At 42.9% G+C, this 12,553-nt stretch overlaps 1 protein-coding gene across 1 annotated transcript in view; it reads left to right on the top strand.

Annotated features, from left to right (window-relative positions):
• DICER1 (dicer 1, ribonuclease III) overlaps window positions 1–8,870 on the top strand; it is a 72,740-nt gene extending 63,870 nt beyond the window's left edge. Inside the window, 4 exon segments of the mRNA XM_077910467.1 lie at window positions 869–1,137; window positions 3,662–3,824; window positions 3,915–3,990; window positions 4,346–8,870. Coding sequence (XP_077766593.1) covers window positions 869–1,137; window positions 3,662–3,824; window positions 3,915–3,990; window positions 4,346–4,511 — 674 coding nt within the window. The 3' untranslated portion in view covers window positions 4,512–8,870.
• The last annotated feature ends 3,683 nt before the right edge of the window (window positions 8,871–12,553 follow it).

Below are 12,553 nucleotides of genomic sequence, written 5' to 3'. Positions count from 1 at the left end.
ATTACTGACTGGGCATCCCAGGTGGCAGCTGTGACCTGGGGTGATGAGGCATAGCTGCTGGAGCGCTCACTCCCAAGTGGGGGTAAGGCAGCACGTAGAGGCCACAGCAGAGTGTGGGAGTGGTGCGCGGGGCCAGAGCGCAGGGTGCATGGAAGTGTAGGAAAGCAGAGGGTGGGCCGTGTGGGGGCAGAGCATGGGGCCAGAATGCTGAGTGTATGGGGTGTGCAGGAGCAGAGTGAGGGGCCAGAGCACAGGGTGCATGGGGTACACAAGGCCGGTGTGTGGGGAGTGCGTGGGTGTGCAGGGCCAGAGCACCGGGTGTGTGGGGCCAGAGTGCAGAGTGCATGGGGTATACAGGCCGGTATGTGGGGGTGCGTGGGTGCGCAGGGCCAGAGCGCAGGGTACATGGGTGTGTGGGGGTTCATGGGTGCGCAGGGCCAGAGCACGGGGTGCATGGGGTGTTTGAGGGCTGAGTGTGGGGTGCACACACAGCGTCTGGCCCCCACCGCCAGCATGTGAGTGAGGCTGTGGCTTCGGCGGCACCCACTATCTGCTTGGCCAGCAGTGTGCTCAAGGGAGGGGGCCCATCCTGATGAGCCCCCCAAGCCAGTGTCTTGTCTGCAGGAGCAGTAGCCTTTGGGCCACCAAAGGCTTTTATGAGTCTAACTTATAGATAAGAAATATGCTTAATTTGCCAATCAAACCTAATTTCCAGAGGCTGTAGTTAGTGTGACACGTCACATGGTTTGTCACTGAAGAATATTCACGAAAACATAGCCCACCAACATTCTCAGGGTGGGCCTGGGCAAGGCACACCGTGGGTTACCATTTTGTGTGAGCTGACGCCTGCGCTCTGGGCCGCCCACAGATTGTTACCAGCGCCTGGAGTTCCTGGGAGATGCGATCTTGGACTACCTCATAACCAAGCACCTTTACGAAGACCCGCGGCAGCACTCCCCGGGCGTCCTGACCGACCTGCGGTCCGCACTGGTCAACAACACCATCTTCGCGTCGCTGGCGGTCAAGTACGACTACCACAAGTACTTCAAAGCTGTCTCCCCTGAGCTCTTCCATGTCATTGATGACTTCGTGCAGTTCCAGCTGGAGAAGAATGAGATGCAGGGCATGGACTCCGAGGTTAGTGCTGCTGGAGTGCATGGTCACTGCTCTGCTGGCAGGAGCTGGCCCAGGGGGGTCACCTGCCCCAGGGGGCTCCGGCCTTCGGGATGGGGGAGGGACCACCGAGGGATGGCTGCCCTCTCTAGGTCTAAACCTGACTGCCCCAGGATGGTGGGATGGTGCGATGGTGCATGTGCCCTTCCAGGGCAGAGGAGGGACCAGGGGCCGTCAGCTCGGTTCTCTTCTGCTCCCGCCACCTGATCGGCAGCCAAAGCAGCTCAGCCTCCCCCTGCCCCTGCCCCTGCCCCCAGCGGTGCTGGAACCTTGGTGAGGGCTCCTTGCTGTTTGTTCTGCCTTTCTTTCTGTTAAAATGGGGCAGAAAACATTCGCTGGTACTGTCTCAGGTAAGCCTCACAAATGTATGGTCTGCTTCGACTTGAAAATAGGAAAATCTCTTTTAAAAACCAACCTTCTAAAATCTTAACCATTGGAATTTGAGAGGCTTCTGTTGTAAGTTCAGCCAAAGGTTCTTTGGTGATGGAGCTAATTTTAATGTGTTTGTGAGCTATTTGGAAGTGTTGTAGCAAGAATTTTACTTAGAGATCTTTCCACTCTCCTCTGATGCTTCGCTGCCATCCGTCTGCATACCTGTGTACCCAGGAGAGCACTCCCAGGTCCGCTTCTCCCCATTCCAATCCCTTTGTTTTCCTTACTTTTGGAGATTTCTTACTAGGAGTCGGAATTTATTCATAATTCTAGTGGCCGTTTTAATTGCTCTGGTTACTTTTATACCTTCCCTTTTTATGATCACACCAAACTGTGGCTGGAGACTAGTGCATTTCCTTGACTTGCTGTGAGAGAGATTTGAAGTATAGCCTCAAGGCAAAGTGTCCTACCCTGTAAACAATGCAGAACCTGTGCTGAGGGAGAACCCACTCTGCCCCGTGTGTACTCCTCCAAGGTTAATGGTCCGAGGTGGAGCACAGCTACCAGTGGGACTAGGAATGAGAACCATCTCGTGTACTTAGGATTATTTCTCGTCTCATTCTTTAGAAATGTTTAAGCTAAGAATTTGAGGAATTAGCTAAAATTAGTTTTAAGTTCTCTTTTGATGGCAGTGGGACATGGTGATTCTGTTCATTTTTGTTCATTCTTTTCCTTTGTGTAAACATAGGTATTAGAAGTTACAAAAACTGATTGGAAATGTCAGTGGTCTGGCTTTTCTAACTTACTGTCGGATCTTAAGCAAGTCTCTCCACTTCTCTGGGCCTCAGTTTCTTCATCCATGAAAGGAGAGAATTAAATTCGATAAGTTTTAAAATTCCTTTCTACCTCAAAACTGTGATGTATGACCAATGTCTTTTTTTCTCAGCTGCCAGCATTATAAGTGGTTTATATAGAGTTCTGTGTGGCTAAACAATCCATTTAGAAATTTAAAAAAACAAAAAAAACAAAAAACAAGTGCCCCCTTCTCTTTCTTTTTTCTTTCTTTCACAAGTAAATAGTATTTTAGAAAATACAAATAAGCAAAAAGAAATACTAAAGTTATGCAAATATACTACTTTAGAAATAACCAAATGAACATTCTGTGATTTTTTTTTTGCTAATGTATATAAACATAAGCATACCTAAAACATAAGATGGAATTATATTATGCATAGTATACATAACCTGTTCTTTTCACTTCATATTTTGAGGACCATTTTCCGTGTATCCATTGGCATTATGACTTTCAGTGGCTGCTCACTAGTCAGTTTATGGCTATAATGAAACATATTTAAACAGTCCTTTGTGGCTAGATATTTAAGTTCTTTTTATTTCGGGTTTTTAGTAAACATGGGTGTGGTGACTATATCCAATACTTCCTTAAGATAAATTCCTAGGGATGGGATTACTGCATCAACGAGTTAGGAAATTTTAAAAAGACATTTGATAACATACCTAAGTTTTTTATTACATTAATTTGAATACTGTGTATCAGTCCTCTCTTAATAGTGAATGCGTATTAAGGGGTTTAATAAAAAGGGAACTCAGTGGAATCTATCTTCTAGTAGAATTTCTCAGTCATAAAGTGACAGTTTATACTTGCCGAAGCAGTTTGTACACCCTTGTCACTGCTGTACTAGTTAGTATTCAGCCTAATGCCTGCGGAGCCGCTAGGGGGTAGAACTGTTTAAAGATACAGTTCTTTGATTACGAGTGAATTTGAACTTTGCTTAATACATTTATTAACTATTTCTAATTTTGTGTTGTTTCTGTTTTCATTTAGAAGTACTCTTTTTTCCCTTCACTGAGAATAGAATCATACTAAATTGGGAAGAGTTTTTTTATCCCTTGAGAAGTTGGAAAAAAAAATTTTTTCTAGATAAGATGTTTGCAAAGAACTTACTACAATGTACTAGGTGGTTGCTATAAATGGTTGGTATTGTTACCCTTGTTAAAGGTATAATAAAAGTCCTATCCAAGAAAAGATACATACTGCTGTGGAATGCCTTTTAAGATGGCCTTGTTCCTTACAAATCACTTTTCTCTGTGTAAATAGCTTAGGAGGTCTGAGGAGGATGAAGAGAAAGAAGAGGACATTGAAGTTCCAAAGGCCATGGGGGACATTTTTGAGTCGCTTGCTGGTGCCATTTACATGGATAGTGGGATGTCACTGGAGATGGTTTGGCAGGTGTACTATCCTATGATGCGGCCGCTGATAGGTACTGTGTGCTCCCTTTGAAAGAAACAAAATCATAATTAAAAACAACTATAAGGATATTATTCACATTACTCTTTCATTTTGATTACAGAAAAATTTTCTGCAAACGTGCCCCGTTCCCCTGTGCGAGAATTGCTTGAAATGGAACCAGAAACTGCCAAATTTAGGTAAGCAAAACTGTGCATGGAAAAAATTAAGTTACTTAAAAACAAGAGTTGGAAGAGTTGTCAAAGATGCCATCAACTAATGATACGGAGAAGTATTTATACTGGGGCATGCACTATGTACTCTCCGTTTATAGTCTGATTGACTTTTCCTTTCGCTTTTATAAAGTAATGCTGGGTTAAAGAGGAAAACTCAGCCCGGTCTGCTGGCGTCCGCGCCACCGTGTAATGCATGTTTCCTTTGTGTGCCGTCAGCTCATACCCGGGCCCTCCACCTCAGAGCGCGTGCCCAGTGCTGATTGACAATAATAATAAATAGTTCTGACTTCTGATTCCAGCTGTTTGGCTTTTTTTACAGCCCGGCTGAGAGGACGTATGACGGCAAGGTCAGAGTCACGGTGGAAGTGGTAGGGAAGGGGAAATTTAAAGGCGTCGGCCGGAGCTACAGGATCGCCAAGTCTGCAGCAGCAAGAAGAGCCCTACGCAGCCTCAAAGCCAATCAACCTCAGGTTCCCAACAGCTGAAACCCCTTTTTAAAACAAAACAAAACAAAAAAACATAAAGCAGAATTAAGGGGGAAAACTATTTAAATTGAGAAGGATGATTTAAAGTCCACAGTGAGCGGAATGAATCGAAGGCAAAATTTAAAGTTTGTTTGATAACGAGATAGATTACAGAATAAAACATTTAACATATGTATAAAAATTTTGGAACTAATTGTAGTTTTAGTTTTTTGCGCAAACACAATCTTGTCTTCTTTCCTCACTTCTGCTTTGTTTAAAATCACAAGAGTGCTTTAATGATGACATTTAGCAAGTGTTCAAATAATGATTGACAGTTATTTTTTGTTTTGGGGTTTTGTTTTTTTAGTTTAATTTCCGTCAGCTTTGCATCGCGCCAGGAGGCCAAGGAGCTTACAGCTGAGACAGCCCCTAGGTTCTGCGGGCGCCCTCCCCTCTTCTTCGTGGGCGCTGGCACCTGTCTGGCCTTGGCGGGTGCGCCCAGGAGAATGGTGCGGTTGGCCGGGGGAGAAAATGCCTGTGCTGTCTTTTCTTTCTACATTCTGTCATGTAAGATGTTGTCTCCCGGTCGTCATTGCACTTAATATAGTAAGGGACAGGTGGGTTTTTTTTGTTTGTTGTTTTTGTTTTTTGTTTTTTTTTAGGGACAGGTTTTTAATGAACATTGGCTGGCATGTTGGTGAATCAAATTTTCGTTTTCTCATGCCACATAGTCCTACATACAAAAGGTTCTTGCCTTAAAAGTGAAACCCTCATGGACGTTCTTTAATTTCTGATCTTTTTGGAACAAACTGTTTTACATTCCCTTCATTTTATTATGCATTGAGATGTTGAGACAGCGTGATGTTTGCAACTCACTAGTGTAGTTGTGACTTAACTTATTACAGGATTATATTAGAGTTTCTGTCATACGTGTCCTGAAGGCATTTTGAAAACCAGAATATTATATATGTAGTCTATGGGTTTTTTTAAGCACCATAATAAAAATAATCTCTGGTTAAATACCTGATTTTACTAAAAACCTCCTGCTAGGTAGTTCCACTGATGGAAATTGTTTGTGGCAAACAGTTTTGCCCTGGAGGCTGTTGCTCTAACAAGATAAACTCTAGACATATCACACCTAAAATATGCTGCAGATTTTATAATTGACTGGTTACTTATTTAAAGAAGCAAAACAGAGCACCTTTACCCTTAGTCTTCTCACTTAAATGTCTTACTATACTTGTCCCAGTGTCGTGTGCATTCTTCACCTACCAAAGCTGTGCTGTTAATGCCATGGAGTGTAACGTTTGCGATAAACTGCCGTAATTTTGATACATCTGTGATTTAGGTCATTAATTTAGGAAAACAAGCTCATGATTTCCATCTTTGGAAAAGAAAAAAAAGACATTTTTAGGCATTTGCCGAAGTTTCTTTAATTAGACTTGTAGGCACTCTTCACTTAAATACCTCAGTTCTTCTTTTCTTTTGCATGCATTTCCCTCCTGTTTGGTGCTATGTTTTATGTATTATGCTTGAAATTTTAATTTTTTTTTTTTGCACTGTAACTATAATACCTCTTAATTTACCTTTTTAAAAGCTGTGGGTCGGTCTTGCGCTCCCACCAACACACCAGTAGAGGTTTGCTGCAATTTGCCCCATTAATTATGCTTGAAGTCGAAGAAAGCTGAGCAGAGGTGTCTAATGTTTTCCAGCACATCGTTCTTTACTTGATGCTTCATATAATGCTGCATTTTTTGTTTTACATTACAGTGGAATACTGTACTTCTTGCTTTATCTGCACCACTCACCCCCAGAGAAACACCTCTGCATGTGTGCATGGAGAGAGCTGTCCGCTGCTTTTTCTAAGGAGACCTGAGTGAAGGGGATGTTAAGCTTCTCCAACGTTATTTGTTGTCTCCAGACTTAAATTTAAATTGCAATCTAAGTTATTAAAAGAGTTTTTGAGCAAATTAATTTGGGTAGACTCATTTTTAAAATACTTGTTTCTGATTGGAAACCTTAGATTTTTTTTTTTTTTTTTCAAAAACCTCAGCGTAAGATCTCCTAGCAAGTTAAAGCCAAGCAATTCTTGAATTATATTAACTGTAAACGTGTATAATTAACAAGTAAGGCTGGATGTGAATTTTACTTGTGAGGGTGATTTGTGATAAAGTTAGATCGCAGATCTCTTCTTAATTTATAAACTACCTGATGCCAGGAGCTTAGGGCTTTGCATTGTGTCGAATGCACTAATCCCAGCGTTAAGGGATCCTCTTGCCTCCTGGCACCAAAACCAGATTGTTTCACAGTTACCATTCCCGTTGGGAGAAAAATGCCTCAATATATTTTGTAACCTTAAGAAGAATATTTTTTTGTTAATATGAAAAAGTTCAGACTTGGATATGATTAGGTCATACATTCTCAGGGGTTCAAATTTCCTGCTACCATTCAAAACATTTTATCAACAGCAAACTTTAGCGATTTCATTTTTTTTGTTGTTGGAGAAAGATAGCTAATTTTAAATTGTGACTCACACTTGGACGCATTCTGTGATCCCCTGGTTACTAAGTTAAAAAATAAAAACTCTGAGTGAGACATACAAGATGGTTATGAACGCTTTCGTGCTGCTGATTTTTAATGCTGTAAAGTTCCCCCAGTTTAGCTTGTTGAAATGTTTCGCATCCATTAACTGAGGAAGAAAATCACTCTATGTGGCCCCCCCTTCCTGTCCCTGTGTGTGTCATCCTTTTGTTCCTGTGATTGCAACGTGAGACCGAATGTAATATGGAAGCCCTGCTAGTGGGAGGTGTGTGGTGCTGCGGGCACGTGTGTGAGGGACTGGGGAAGTGTGTCTTGAAGCAACTACGAAGTTCCTTTATGATGATTGTGTGGAGGTTAGTCGGCATGAACCTTCGTTGTAAAGATTTTTAATTTCTCTTATAATATACTTTCAATAGTCCTAACTATGCTGCGTTGTGTAATAGCTTTGTTCCCCTTCTGTTCTGTTCGTGTAGCACAGATAAGCATTGCACTTGGTACCATGCTTTACCTCATTTCAAGGAAAATATGCTTAATGGAGAGGAAAAAATGTGGTTTGGCCTCGCTGCTGTTTTGATTTACCGGATTTGAAAAAGATAATTATAATGCCTGCAATGTGTCATATACTTGCACAACTTAAATAGGTCATTTTTGTCTGTGGCATTTTTACTGTTTGTGAAAGTATGACAACGATTTGTTAACCGAACTCTTAATTATGTTTTTAAAAAAAAATGTTACTTTTTTTTTCCTCTTTCTTTTATGTCATGTGAAGTAATTAAATTTAGAATGACCTCTAACACTCCTGTAATGATCTCTTAAAATACTAATATATTATACTGTTCTTCCTAATAGCTTGCCCTCAGAAAGATTCAGACTACCCTCCCTAAATAGCCGGAGGCCTGAGGCTGCTCTGCGGCTCATCAGTTCGGCCCTTCACCCAGCACCACACCCTGCCAGGTCTTTCTGGGTCAGATGGATACTGGAGTGCGGGGCTGCCTGCCCCCCAGCCCTACCACAATGCAGGGCACTCTCCATCTTCCTCTGTTAGGGTCTTTAATCCTTTCCCACAGGATCTAAGCCACCAAGCTGAGACCTGGATATCTCTATTGAAACCACATCCAAGATTCTGTTAGAGCCCTTGCCCAGCTTGTGTACCCTGCGGTCTATACCTATATGGGCAGTTTAATCGCATTTCAATAGGTCTATTTTTTTCAACCACTGATTACTTTTAATTTAATTATTTCCAAATAAATTTCCTTATTTTATCTTGTACACGAGAAGTTTTTAAGATATGTTTACGACCAAGAATATGAAAGCGATTTTACCCATTGTCGGAGCCGCCAGGAGTGATCTTGTGGGAACATCCATGGAGACTCACATTGCTGTTTTCCACCAGCAGTGAAAATGGTCTTTCAAAGCTAACTTGTAAATATATTTCAGTCATTCATTGCTTTTTTTCTTTTTTTCCTTCCTGGTCCATTTTTATTTGGACATCAACCACAGACAATTTAAATCTTACAGATGCACTCAGAATTCACTGCATCAGCAGGTTACTTAGCAAAAACGCAAAGGTGAACAGCAAGTAAACTTTCTGGCTTTTCTGCTGTAAATAGAGTGAAGGAAAATGACTAAAATCAAGAAAAAACTAACCCAATTTGATTGAAAGTAACCTATTCACCATCACATGCTGCAGCTGTTCTAAGGAACATACTGTAACGCGTTCATACGTAATCGTGCTGCGGGAACACGCAGCCTGCACCTTATAGGCCCCAATTACCTTTAGTTGTTTGTTTTGTAATAATTGTAGCAGAGTCAAGCTCCAATAAAGTCATGGTCTGTTCATGTTGTGTCCTCCTATCTTTTTCTTATTTTGGTTCTGTTCATGTGGGTGATGATACTTAAATGGTTGTAGCACACATGATCTGTAAAGTTTTTTAATTTCATGGTCATATGAAAATATCTATTTTAATATGATAAAAATTTTGCTCACCGAGCTCTGCTTCCCATTTGCTGGCAGAGTTGTATAGTAGCAGTTGCCTTTTTTCTTTTCAAGGTTTCAGTAATACCAGCGTGTTTTTCCGAAAACCTGCCACATTGACTGATGCATTCCAGGTCCTGGATTATACACAAATACATTTGACACATTCCTTAAGTGAATTTGGTTATTCTAAAATCAAGTAGACAGAATGTTCAGCTTCCAGGTTTTTAGGACATACTCCTAATATCGTTGGTTAAGCCAGAATTCTGTTTTTCAAGATTTGACCCAGTCTTTTTTTGTAACTTAGTAAACTAAGGACTAATGGAAATGACTTGGCCGTAGGAACAAGATGGTGAGTATAAGTCTTTTAGAACAAGAAAAAAAAATTTTAGTTTTCTTCTGTTACAAGTCCAAATTAATCCTTTCCTTTTCCTTCCTTCCAACTTTTCTAAACTAAAGGAGAAAAAGCCCATGTATTTCAATCCTGAGGAATTTGCTTCAGCAGCACAGGCCTGTGCATGCTGGTGTTAGAGCCCGGGATTCACTGACAGGTTCAGGCCACAGCTCCTTCATGCCGCCATGACCCTGCCCTCCCTGACTAGCAGCAGAGAACACAGCCAGGCCATGCAGATCAGTGAAAAGAATCCAGATGGAGGTGAAATTTTTTTTCTTTTTGCAGGTCCATAAGCATAACGATGGGGTAGTAGATGCTGGTTCAGAACTGGCTGGGATGTGAACTGGCTCATGGTCCATGCGAAGTTGCTGGGAGCAAGGGAGTGCATTTACGGTAGACATGTGCAGGCCAGAAGCTTGCTTTTCTAGCTGCCTGCAAGGCACTATGCAGAGAACCCTTCAGTCTTTTTTCTTTGTTTTGTGGTCACTTATAAAACTTAACATTTCGGCCATTTTTCCAAAGCATACAGTTTAGTAGTGCTAAACATATCGACATTGTCATGCATCCATTATTACCATCCATCCCAGAACTTTTTCTTCATCCCAAACTGAAATTTGCATCCACGAAACACTAGCTTGTTTCCTTTGCCTTCCTCCCTGAGCTCCTGGCGGCCACACTCTACGAATTTCACTATTCTAGGTACTTGATAGAGGTTCGGACAGTATTTGTACTTTGACATCTCATTGACTTATTTCACTCAGTATAAGGGCGTCAAGCTCCATCCATACTGTAGCAGGTGCCAGAATTTCCTTCCTAAGTAGTATACTAGTGTATATATACACCACATTTTGTTTACCCATTCATCTCCTGGTGGATGCTTGGGTTGCTTCCACCTGTTGCCTGTTGTGAATAACAACAGTGCTTTCAATACCGGTGCGCGCACACCTGCTTGAATCCCTGCTTTCAGTTCTTTAGTGTCTGTACCCAGAAGTAGAATTGCTGGATCATATGGTATTGTATATTTAATTTTTCGAGGAGCTGCCATACGGCTTTTCATAACAGTACTGCACCATTTGCAGTGAAGGGTTCTAGTGTCTCCACATCCTCACCAATACCTGTTTTCAGTAATATCTTCCCAATGGGTATGAGGAAGCATCTCCTAGTTTTGTTTTGTTTTTTTGTTTGTTTGTTTTTTATTTATGATAGTCACAGAGAGAGAGAGAGAGAGAGAGGCAGAGGCATAGGCAGAGGGAGAAGCAGGCTCCATGCACCGGGAGCCCGACGTGGGATTCGATCCTGGGTCTCCAGGATCGCGCCCTGGGCCGAAGGCAGGCGCCAAACCGCTGCGCCACCCAGGGATCCCCATCTCCTAGTTTTGATTTGCCTCTCCCTAATTTTTAGTGATATGGGGCATCTTTTCATGTGCTTATTGGCCATCCATATATCTGCGTTGGAGAAATGTCTCTTCAGGTCCTTTGCCAATTTCTGAGTTGGTTTTTTGGGCAGTGTTGACTTGTGAGAGTTCCCTATATATTCTGGATATTAGGCTCTTAACGCAGATTTGTGATTTGCAAGTATGTTCTTCCCTTCTGTGGGTTGCCTTTTACTCTCTGGAAACATTCTAAATTGCAAAACAATTGACCTCAAGGACTTCTAGAGCTTCTGAGCCCATGATGGCCAAGGTTTATTGAACATTTGCTAGGTGCCTGATCTGTGCTGAATGCATTGTATGCCATTTACTCCTCACTGCAAGTATGGAAATGACTATTTTTGGAGGTTCACGTTGAGAACTGGAGTCAGTTTGCCTGGTTTCTAGCACTGTGTGACTTCGGGTAAGTTAACCACCCTTAGCCTCACGTCCTTGCCTCTACAGTAAGGAACAGCATCATTTGGATTCAGTGACTGTGTACAGTGCTGGGTGCAGCACCCCATGTCACTAGCCTATAATGATTGCGAGTTGTTAGGCTGTGATTGCCCTTTTACAGACGGGGAAAAGGAGGCAAGAAAAATGAAGTTCACCTCCCTTGGAGGGGTGCACCTTGTCTCAAGTTTATGGACATTGTCTTCCCTGCAATCCCAAGTCTGCAATTTTCAGAGAGCCTTTCTAGGTGTTGCTGACTCTGCCTAAAACTATTCTGGCCCTCCCCACCTCCTCCTCTGCTCCTCCAGCATCACCCTTCCTTGGCATAGCTGGGCACTGAGCCTCCCGGGACACCTCCTTCCTGCCACCTTGCAGCTTGTGCCCTCCCTTTGGTCCCCACCCTCCACTCCACAGCCTGAGTCCCGAAAGCTTCTGGACTACAGCAGATACTAATGTCCGTCCAGAGCTGTGCTGCTCTTGACCTGCCAGCCACAGACATCAGCGATTCTTCAGGAAACAGATGAAGTACAGGATCAGGAGGGGAGTGGGAGTGGGGGAGTGGTGCCAGCATCACAGTGTGGGAAACATCCCTGCTTTTTTACAATGTTTTCTCTGAGGAGGAAAGGACCTGGGTGTCTCTCTCTCTCTCTTTTTTTTTTTTTTAAGATTTTTATTTTAGAGAACGTGTGTGTGTGTGTGTGCAAGCACGAGAGGGGGGCAGAAACTCAAGGAGATTTGGGGAGCTGGACATGGGGCTCGATCTCATGACCTGGGCTGAAATCAAGAGCCAGATGCTCAACCCACTGAGCCACCCAGGCACCCTGGACCTGGATCTCTCCTAAATACTATGCCATAGTCTCAGATAAGGGCTAGGCGCACCTGGTTCACATAGAGTTACAGACCTAGTAGAGACCTAACCGACAGAGCCTGCACTTTTACTGAAGATTTGGTTTAAATGGACACTGAATCCTGTAGTTGATCTTTTCCCCTTTTCCCTTGGACTCCTGGGCAACTCTGAGCCAGATTTCTGGTAGACCTCTATCTAGTTCATCTGTTCACTCAAATAGTCATCCAGCACCTTCTATGTGCAGACCCTCTTCTGGGTGCTGGGGGCAGAGCAATGAATACTATGAAGTTTTTGCCCTCATTACAGGCAGTTACGTTCTAGTGGATCTTAGTGGGGAAGACAGGCCATGGCCACATCGACCGCTTGTTACCTGGGGACAAATCCTAGTGTGTGCAGCTTCTTGTCTCCCCCACGTCTCCACCCTGTCCTGTAACAGCGTCTCTTC

The sequence above is a fragment of the Canis aureus genome, chromosome 9 (genome assembly GCF_053574225.1).
Source record: "Canis aureus isolate CA01 chromosome 9, VMU_Caureus_v.1.0, whole genome shotgun sequence".
NCBI classification, from domain to species: Eukaryota; Metazoa; Chordata; class Mammalia; order Carnivora; family Canidae; genus Canis; species Canis aureus.
Note: the sequence above shows the minus strand (reverse complement) of the source record. Positions and strands in the feature narration are given on the sequence as shown.